This window comes from Nestor notabilis, unplaced genomic scaffold, assembly GCF_000696875.1.
Source record: "Nestor notabilis isolate BGI_N333 unplaced genomic scaffold, ASM69687v1 scaffold2709, whole genome shotgun sequence".
Taxonomy (NCBI): domain Eukaryota; kingdom Metazoa; phylum Chordata; class Aves; order Psittaciformes; family Psittacidae; genus Nestor; species Nestor notabilis.
Genome location: NW_009943156.1, coordinates 1,478 through 12,542, shown reverse-complemented (window position 1 = coordinate 12,542; position 11,065 = coordinate 1,478). Strand labels below are relative to the sequence as shown.

The 11,065-nt window shown below is 43.6% G+C and overlaps 1 protein-coding gene across 1 annotated transcript; it reads right to left on the bottom strand.

The window, feature by feature from the left end:
- Positions 1 to 8,297: 8,297 nt before the first annotated feature.
- Positions 8,298 to 10,592, bottom strand: CMTR2 (cap methyltransferase 2). Its single transcript, XM_010021770.1, has one exon. The coding sequence runs from the start codon at positions 10,590 to 10,592 to the stop codon at positions 8,298 to 8,300; it is 2,295 nt and encodes a 764-aa protein (XP_010020072.1).
- Positions 10,593 to 11,065: the final 473 nt, after the last annotated feature.

Genomic DNA, 11,065 nt, shown 5'->3' with positions numbered 1-11,065 from the left:
GCCAGGGTTGGAGCATTCACAACTTCCTTGGGCAACCTATTCCAGTGCCTCACCACCCTCACTGTAAAGAACTTCTTATATCTAACCTAATCTTCCCCCGTGTAAGTGTGAAGCCATTACCTCTCGTCCTACCACTACAGTCCCTAATGAATGGCTACCAGGTCACTGTTTTGAGGCACAGGTGCCTGACAGCTTAGGACCTCGGGGTACCTCCACATGAGCTGTCACTGGTATGGGGCAGCACTTGTCCAGTCACCTCTTCACTACTGTCCTGGGTTCAGCTACAGCAGTCATTTTTTCTCCTTCTTAGTAGCTGGTGCAGTGCTGTGTTTTTGACTTTCAGTCTGGGAACAACGCTGATAACACCGATGTTTTTAGTTGTTGCTAAGTAATGTTTACTCTGACCAAGGACTTTCTCAGTCTCATGCTTTGCCAGAGAGGAGGGGAAGCCAGGAGGAAGCAGAGGCAGGACACCTGGCCCAAACTGGCCAAAGGGGTATTCCATACCACAGCACGTCATGCCCAGTATATAAACTGGGGAGAGTTACCCGGAAGGCCCAGATCGCTGCTCGGGACGGGCTGGGTATCGGTCGGCGGGTGGTGAGCGGTTGTGTCCTTTTCCCTTGTTATTCCTCTTATCATTATTACTGGTAGCAGTAGTGGTTTGTATTATACCTTAGTTACTGGAGAGCTGTTATCTCAACTCGTGGGAGTTACATTCCTTCGATTCTCCTCCCCATCCCTCCGGGAGCGGGGGGCGGAAGGAAAAGGGGGGGAGTGAGCGAGCGGCTGCGTGGTTCCAAGTTGCCGGCTGGGTTTGAACCACGACAACTACACAGACCATGATTTCTGGCTGCAGCAACAAATAAGATTTGAATACCAGCAAGTAACCGTCTTTCTCCCTGATCTCTCCCAGTTGAGGTAAATCAGTTCTTTACCAAGTGACAGTCATCCTCACTTACTAAAGCTCTATGAAGAGGGATGTTTATAAATGTGTTCCAAGCTCCATATGGCAGAAAAATAGTGTTTCAATAAACAATTTCATATAATCGTAGTAATAAAAGGGGCCACTAGCTGTGATGTACTAGCTCAAGCAGGAGTCAAACTTCACCTCCTCAGTCTCGCTGGGAGACACTGAGGACCTGACACAACCCAGAACAAGAGAATTTGCCAAATATCTGTTCAGGCAGGGAAAGCTGGTTTGCTTTGTGCTCAGGGATTTGGCTTAGCTTTCAACACCAGCTAGTTCAACTCAGAAACTGGCAGCCATGCCAGCATATTAAGCTCTATCCAAATTCAGGTGAGATACATAATCAACATCATGCCATGTATAAATTGACTTTAAGGCCTGAAGAAGCTACATATGCAGTTTTTAAAGTCTGTAGCAGCAAAATGAAGACACCCACATTTTCTCTTTACTTTCTCATCTGCCATATTTTCTGATAAAAGAAACTTTTTATACTGTTATACTGGGAATGCAAATATTTCATAGGACTTTTTATGAGTTTGAATACAATTCCAAGCATTTCCATTTCCCTATAATTCAGTAAAAGCACATTAAAAAATATTTCCACCAAAATCAACCTGACTATCTTTCTAATGGGCTCTTCCATACCAGACCCCACCCCACAGACCATTCACTTCCAAGGCCCTCATGTCCCCTAAAGTACATTTGGACATTAGCAATCAAAGCTTAGTCCAGAGCTCCACTAAAATCAAGTGAGACAACACTGTCCCACATTTCAGCCCACCTTCCACACCACTTCTAGTTTAAACATGTCCCTACCAAACACATACTGCTATAAGGGTCAGTAAGGAATGTTTCTTGTGTCACTGCTTTCCTCTAAGACACAGAATGATCTTCCCCAGCTCTGCAATTTGGGACTTCACTTCCAAAAACAAAGGCAATGAAAAAAAACCCAACCATTAGCATTAATAATTGCAACCAAAATTATTTAGCAGCCTCAGAACAAATTGGAGAGCCAAGCCAAAGACAACCAGCTGGAACCTTTCTCAGTACAGCAGAGCCAACCCTACTTTTACTTACAAGCAGTAAGCCTAACTTACTCTTTTCTTAAAGCTTATTCTCAACTTTTTCTTAATCACACCATCCAGAGAAGGCAAGCAGTTAGAATAAAAACATTTGGATAAGGATTAATATAGACTTCGTGACAAAAGTACAGTGTGTAACAGCCGTGTCCTACCAGAGAGGCTGTCACAGCCAGGAGAAACTGAAGATCCTTAAGGCAAAAGCCTTTGCTGTTCAAGGAGGTCACAGCAACCACGCAAGGAGACACAGATTGCAAGGCTCAGTGACAAGGCCAGAGGCACTGTGTGCAGGCCTCCGATACACTGCTGTGACCACATTTGCTACTGAAGCCTCTCTGTGAGCTGGTGAACTGCAAAGGGAAAGACAGTTAAAGCAAGTGAGAACCAAACACCACCCCCACTGAGCAGGCTGTTCCTGTGCCCCTGTATCCTTCACTAAGGATGGAGCAAAATGGGAAGATGAGGAAACTGTGGCACAAAAAAAACCAACCAACCAACAAAAAAAAAAAAAAAAAACACAACCTTGCCCAGACTTCTCCCTGCTGTGCTTCATTGTTATGCTCCATGTTTGGTAAAGAAACATGTAAATGGCAACATTTAAAACCTTAAAGATAATACTTCATTTCTTCCAAATAACATTTATTTTCCTTTCTTTTTAAAAAAGGATCTTTTATTACTCAACTTGCAGAATAAACGAAAATATGCAAGAGCCACACAAACCAGCATCCTTCATCTCCTTAGAAAAACACCTCCATCCTTCAAAACAAAAGCACACAAGGGTTAGTTACAGAGCAAAAGCTCCATTGCTGTACAACGAGGGGATTCCATGCCTTGAAACATGAACGCACCTGTGTATATAGGAAAAACAGGACACAACTGGTGAACTCTCTGTTCAGGTGCTTATGCCTCAAAGCCATTTTTTAAGGAATTTTTAGCAAGGAAAGACTGGCAAATCCCATCAACTGCATGTTACATGAGCCTCTCCTGGCTGGTGGAAAAGCTTCCTGCATTTAAATGTCTCCTAAAGGTTCTGCTTGTTCTAAGTGTCTACAGCCAGTGGCTAATTCTTTGATCAAATTTCATTCTGAAGACTTGAAATCAGCTCCGGAGCCATAAGGAGTCACAAGAGGGGGCTCGATGGCAATCCAAAGCACGGCCTAAAGAGCTTGCCATGCTCCCCAGGCTGAGCACTCTTCTGGCATCAACAGCTCCATCTGATCTGTCTGTCAAGCAACTGAAGTGCACAAAGAGCTGGAACTAAGGAGATCAGCACGGAATTCATGAAAACAGTTGCAAGAACTGGATGGAGAAACCATTACCAGATTTTGGCAAGAAGGTTTCATCTCAGTCCCCACTCATTAAAGTGCTAAAAGGGAGACTGAGATTCAAAGGCTACGAGGTGAAATTCAGAGGTGCTTGTTTAAAAATGAGGAATGGGGACAAGTACTGATAGACACCGTTTCATACCACCCAAAATGGTTAAGACCAGTTACGCAGGATTCCCTCAGCTTTACCATTAAGAAATAAATCAAGTGTAAATCAAAGGGATGTCAAAGGCAGCTTTTAGGGATGGTAACAGGAGGCTCTGAGGCTTCAGGTTACTGCTGAAACCTTGCTTCCAGTGAATCAAGGATTCAATGCTCTTCTGCATCGTGAAGCACCCAGTTCAGTGACCAGAAATCAAGGGGTGTTTTTCTTTTCCCCTACTTTCTCCATGGGCAATATTAATTCCTTCCCATTAGGTCCCAAGTTTTTTTTCCAACAGAATACAATTCTGCTACATATTCTACATTTACAGCTAGTAATTTGATAGATGCAGCTTAGATCAAGACGAATAGACACTAATTAGTACCATTTTAATAGACAATCGGACTTCATAAGAGAAATCTGTTTCGTAGAAATCCAATTGGAAAGCCAGTGGCAAGTACATGAACAATCTGTGCACAGCCAAATGAATCGAGATACAGTACAAAAATCAGTAAAAATAAGCATCACATCTCTTAGCTTTAACGGAACTCAAAACAAAATCCCCACAGCATTTTCACTCAGTGGAGTACCCAATTCGTTCAAGCCTCACGCAACTGATTTCAAAATGTTATGCTGGCTCCAAAAAGTTTCAGAAAAATCATGTACCTCACAGCTAATCACTGGGCCTAGATCTCTGTCCTTCACTGGAAACCTGCAACAGCAGGGCTGCAAAACTAAACTGACCTGAAGTGTACATGATTCTCGGTCACATCATAACCAACTTATTCTCTCCAACCCCTTTATTTCCCACAGTGTGAAACCTGAAAGCTCCCAGTTACGAAGACCAATACCCAGTTCATCTTCAAACAGGTCAAGAAAAGAAATTAAAAGCAGGCAGGATACTGAGATACTTCATCAGGTTTCACCGAAAATCACACTCGTCAAAACCTCACAGCCTCAATGAAGGCAGGAGTCATCAGATGCTCTCTGCAAAGTTTAATACATTCTTCCTGCGCCTTTTTACATATCCCAAAAATCACAACAGAAATTCAGTGTCACTTCTCTCCCAAACCTGTGGTCTAAAGACAGACAGGACAATGCAGGATTCTCACCATTAAAAGGACAAGTGTCATTCCAAACTCTGAAACTTCTGCCATTAAGTCAACAATAATAAAAACCATAAAAGACTCTCCAAACCACATCCTTTATTCTTACCAGAAGGAGCAGCTGCTATCAAAGCATTTCTCCCATCATGTCCCTGTGTCTGCCAACAAAATACCTCCAGAGTAAATCGTGCATCAGGACCCACAGGACATGGATTTCCCTCAGTTTAGAGACCTGGCTTTGCACAGAAGGGCTCATACACATTTTTTGAGGGATACTTCCAAACAGCTGGATTACATTTCCCCACTAGCTCAGTCTAGGGGATCTTGAAGTACACAGTCCTAACTCTCTGCAATGTTCCATGACCATCTAAAAGCTTTTCTCCTAAAAAATTATGAATGAAAGGGGGACAGATGCCATGGGGAACAACAGGACAAGAGGAACCCCAAGGAAGCCTGCAGAATTTGTCAGATGTACAGAACAGGTCAAGGAAAGCCTGAAACAATAAATGCATTTCTCTCACAGTCCATCAGTCACCTTAGGGTTTTACTTTACCTATAAAATAGTTATTTAGAAATATTAATGTGAGGAAAAAATAATAAAACCAAGCTAAGTACCTGCTAGAGGAGATGCTTCTGGCCACTCATGCCTCTTTGGCGGAATTTCACAGTGTAAGCACAGCCAATGCACTTGAAACAAGTCATCTCCCAAGCTTTAAGAGATGGCTTTTCAAATATTCAAGCTCAGTGGGACATTCAGAAGTGTTAATAACTTCTGGAATGATGGCAGAGACACAGGGGTGTCTGAGGTGGACAATCCCTTTACCCTGTTTTTTGTTTCAGATAAAGAAGGCTTCTACAGGTGATCTTTGAAACTGTCTCATCATCCATTCTTCTGCAATTTCTTCCTCCTTATTTTTTCAGCCTTTCTTTTTTATTCTTCAGTGAAATGCACCTGTAGCACTGCTTGCACCCTTCAGTTTACAGGTTCAAAAGCTGACTTACAGGAGAAGCTCTTACTGCATGTATCTCCCAGTCTGTAGCATCTGTTCCCTGCATGCCTGATCAGAGAGAGGAAGCACGACTCAGCTCACAACAAAAAAAAAAAAAAAAAAAAAAAAAAAACCAATGTCATTTAAATCAATTAACACGAACCATGACCAACCCCAGAAGCCTTTGTTTAGGGCAGCTTCTACTTACGTGTAAGTGTAAAAAGCAAGATTTTCAGACAGTGTTATGAATTAGTCACGCCTGAGCCACCAACTCATTCACCTCTCAAGTTCTTCAATAAGAAATGCATTGTTAAAGGCATTAAACTCTGCCCCGACCAACATGGCAAGAAAGGCAATTCAATGGGCAGCACCTCCAGACAAAACAGGTTTTGAGCAGTGCCTTTAATCCCTTACCAGTGATCAACTATCCTTCACACCCCACATTATATAATGACAAGTGCTTCCAGAAGGTGGCTGGTAATTCATCAGAAGACTACATTTTCCTTCTTTTGACTTTTCTCTACAGGATCATGCACATAATGATAGCAAAGCCTTTAAACATTACTTTTCCCTCTGAGCAGGTTTTTTCCATGTGTGCTACAAACTTACAACCGTATGTTAATATACTCGATGTAGGCCTCAAAATCTAGCTCTCAAAGGAGCAACATGGAAAACAAAACTGGATCCCCTTAAAGCAAGAGTCAGTTACCAATTTCATCATTTTTAACCTTAAGGGGAACCAACTGTCAGCAACATGGACAGTGGTATCAAGTGTACCCTTTTCAAGTTTGCTGATGACACCAAGCTGTGTGGTTTGGTTGATACACTGGACGGAAGGGGTGACATCCAGAGGGACCCTGACACACTTGAGAAATGGACCAATGTCAACCTCATGAAGTTCAACAAAGCCGAGTGCAAGGTCCTACACCTGGGTCAGGGCACTCCCAGGCACAGCTATAGGCTGGTCAGTGAAATGATTCAGAGCAGCACTGCAGAGAAGGACATGAGGGTGCTGGTTAATGAGAAACTGAACATGAGCCAGCTTCAGTGTGCACTTGCAGCCCAGAAACCTCCTGTGTCCTGGACTGAATCAATAGAAGCGTGACCAGCAGGTTGAAGGAGGTGATCCTGCCCCTCTACTCTGCTCTCATGAGACCCCACCTGGAGTACTGTATACAGTTCTGGTGTTCTCAACATAAGGACAGTGACCTGTTGGAGCAAGTCCAGAAGAGTGCCACGAAGATAAGGGGGCTGGAGCACCTCCTGTATGAAGACAGGCTGTGAAAATTGGGGCTTTTCATCCTGGAAAAGAGAAGCTGTGTGGAGACCTCAGAGCAGCCTTCCAGTATCTGAAGGGGGCCTACAAGGGTGCTGGAGCGGGACTCTTCATTAGGGACTGTAGCAATACAACAAGGGGTGATGGGTTTAAACTTAAACAGGAGAAGTTCAGGTTAGATAAAAGGAAGAAGTTCTCTACTGTGAGGGTGGTGAGGCACTGGAAACAGGTTGCCCAAAAAAGTGGTAAATGCTCCATCCCTGGCAGTGTTTAAGGCCAGGTTGGACAGAGCCTTGGGTGACATGGTCTGGTCTGAGGTGTCCCTGCCCACGGCAGTGGGGTTGGAACTAGATGATCTTAAGGTCCTTTCCAACCCAAACCAATCTACAATTCTATCAAGTCTTAACCATACTTTCCCAGAGACAGTTATCACAAATTTCTTCAGCTTATTGCTCCTCCAGTGGCATCCAAAGTATTTCTTGATACACAAATCCACGCATGATCATGTTTTCAGCCTGAAAAACATTTGCAGCTCCTTGTTAATAAACAGATGGAAGTCTTCTTCGCTAAGGCATCTCAAATTATCTCAGGAGTCTGAAATTATTAGAATAACTTTAATTATTCTAAAAAGCCACACAAAAACACATCACCGAGTGTTCTGGCCCAAACCTATGTTTCAGCTTCTATAAACCCTGGAAAAGTACACGTGTGTCAAAACTCCCATAGTTTGCTCTACAGATGAGGGCTAATGTCACAAAACAGGTCCCCCCATCATCTGGCCTGATGCAATAGGTGTAATTCACCACCGCACCTACCATCACAGAATCATAGAATTATAGACTGGTTAGGGTTGGAAAGGACCTTAAGATCACCTAGCTCCAACAACCCCTGCCATGGGCAGGGACACCTTACAATAGACCATGTCTCCCACAGCTCTGTCCAACCTGACCTTGAACACTGCCAGGGATGGAGCATTTACCACTTCTTTGGGCAACCTGTTCCAGTGCCCCACCACCCTCACAGAAAAGAACTTCTTCCTTATATCTTACCTGAACTTCTGTTTTAGTGTGAACCCATTACTCCTTGTCCTATCGCTACAGGCAGTTCCGACTTAAGTGTCACGCAAAGAAACTTGCTCAAGGAGATATGGGACAGAGAAGAAAGTTTCTCCACTTCAAACACTGTCCCTCCCATGTCCCCTACATCTGAGATTAAGTCTCAGGTTTCTGTACAACAGGCCAATATGGTCTAAGTGGGATTGGTACCTCAAAACATCCTCCCAGCACTAACAACATCACACCAGAGGTTTTTGCAGTAACATCACCTTCACATTAACAATGTTTTTAATACCTTCTACCTGCCTGTGAAACAAGGTCTAGCAGCAGCAACTTGCTCAATTCTAGAGTTATTTTAAAGTGAAACATCACTAGTCATTTGCTGCTGCGTAGCTTCCACAATCAAGTGAAGCTGTCTCTTGGCAATGGCTGTGTTTAAATCCCATAAGAACTCCAACAGCTTGCCCTGGAGGAGAACCTCCATGGGCACAAACTGCAAAACTTGCTGGGGAGAGTCTGTGTCGAGCAAAGAACTCATTAGTTCCTTCAGATGCTGCAGATATTGGACAACTGGATATGGGAGGCCTTGGTAACCAATGCACAGCAAAGCAGTGCAGCTCCTCAGGGGCTCAGGGCAGGTTGGACAAGCAAATGTGATGCATCTGAAGCAGCAGTGCAATATAAAGACCAGGCCAGCTGTGAAGCGTGTAAAACAAGAGAGAATAGGCAAAATCAATGCATCTCCCACTGTCAGCTGATCCAACGAATGCAGAACACACTCCAAAAGCTGCTGCTGGTACTTTGGTTCTCCATCATAAAGCAAAGAGAAGCTAAATGTCATCAGTGTGGATGAGTCCAGGAGCTTTGTTTCCATACTGGGTTGGCTTTCAATATCGCAAAGGAGGGGGAAGTCTACCACAAGGCACTTGAATTGGCCACCACATCTTCCATTTAGGACTTCCTGATGACATCTGGAGAGATCAGACACTTCTGCCAGTATCAGTTCCCCAGGAAGCACTTCACACGACTGACATGTCTGCACTATCTGTCTGCTCTTCAGACTCCCCCCCATCAATGCGTTCAGCGCTTCATTCAGATTTTCCAAGACCTGACCATCACAAAATGGGGAACATTTTACCACTGGTAGTCTTTTTCCTTCCAAAATGTACCACAAGCTACACTCGAGGGCAGAAGACAATCCTTCCAGGATGCATGTTTTCCCGCCATTATTTAAACTATGCTCTTCAGCCCAGTGATTAAAATAGCCCTTTGCCAGTTTCTCATTCCACGTGAGGTTTTCCAGCATCCTCCTTTCATTGTATGTACTAAAATATTTGCTTCTTTGCCCAAACCATTTTGCATTCATACTGCAACCAGTCTGAGATTTTCTGACAAGCCAGTTCTTTCTGGCAATGGGTTTCAGATGAAACCTCTGCATGAAGAACACCACTGCACAATCTCTTAACTTGTTCAGCTTCATCTGCTCCGCTTCTCCCATGCACTCAAAGAGACAGATGTTCTGAGAGATAGTTTCTACCTGGCACTTGTGGAAGAACATGCAACACTCTTCATGTATTTTAAGGAAAGATTCTGGTAGAACATGCTGGGGAAAAAGTGCTTTGCTGACTATTTCTGTTCCAAAGTTCTGCATCATCTTAGAAAGCAGTGGATGGATGCTCTCCCTGCCCATGTAACGAAGGCAAATTACATAGGCCTCTGAGTTGCCGGCTTTGCTAGTGGCTGGCTTAAACACATGGACCTCCTCAAAAGAGCAGTTTAACAGAAAGAGCAGATTGGTAGAACAGTGTTCAAACAGCGTGAACATCTTCAAAACAAAGGACCCTCCAGTGCCCAGGATCATTAAAGCAGTGACTGTTTCACAGTAATGAAGGGGTGAAACAAGAGCCTCCTGTTCACCCGGATTCCCCTGACAATCAAAGCTGCCATCAGCAGTCACCAAGTGAACTGTGGCCATATTACTTACAAAGTTCTGAAGTCCTGTTAGATGTTTCAATGTCATTACGTCACCAGTGTTATCTGGGCCGAAGTACCACCAAGGCAAGGTATTTGCTATGAGACGGTCATCCATGATCATCATAAGGGTGTCATTGGCTTCATGATACGGGTTTAGAGTATTTGCTACCCAATTCCAGTCACAAGGGACATGGTGGGATTTCAAGTAGTGGTTGAGGCTGGCTATAAACGCTCCAGGTGCTTCACAGAGGTGGACAGAATTCAATTCTCCATCCTGAAGAGCTTCTTCAGAGAGAAGAGGAAAACTGCACAAGATCTCATGGAACTTGCACCATGCTTGGGTACACAGCTCAGCATTCAGCCATTTCTTCACATGAGGAATTATTTTCCCTGCTTTATTGGTAAACGAGGTGTGCTGATGCCATTCATCCAGGTTCTTATCACTGAGCTGATTCTTCACATCATTCATGGAGTCCTTCAGAGCCAGGAGTGAGTCAAATTCCTTGTGATCACACGTAAAAGCATCGCTGGGATCTGGAAGCTGCCACTCATTATTCACCGGCTTAATGTAAGTAAACTTCTTCGCAAAGAGCTTCTCAGTTTCAGAAAGAATTTCAGGACTGAACTTGTCAAGGTTTGTAGTCAGGTTAACATAAGACTTCTTACATTTGTTCATTCTTGGATTGATTCACAACCTGGAGAACAGCATAGAAGAATAAACATTGTCACTCCAGTTATACTTGTATGTAAATAGCAAAGCTGTTCTTAAACAATAAAGATCTCTCCTGCTTAACCTCTGTATTGCAGAACATGAGAAATGCTTCATAGAATCATGTACCAGTGAGGAAAATAAATGAGGACTCTCCTGAATGAGACTATCTGGAAATCAGGAGATTCACGGGTTCAATCACCCTTAATGCTATTTACACAGCAAGTGAAGAACAGTTAGCTGCTGCTTTGGCTCTTCACTGACCTCTGAATGCTCTGCTCACTATGCAGGTCTGAACACTTAAATCCAAGTATCTCAGTCACAAAAGAGACCATACCACAAGCCATACAAATTAAACAAGTGGCCAAGAAATCTTTTCATCTGATTATGGCAGTAGTTATCCAGGCATTCAAAGTAAGGAGACCAGGGAGCCCAAGCCA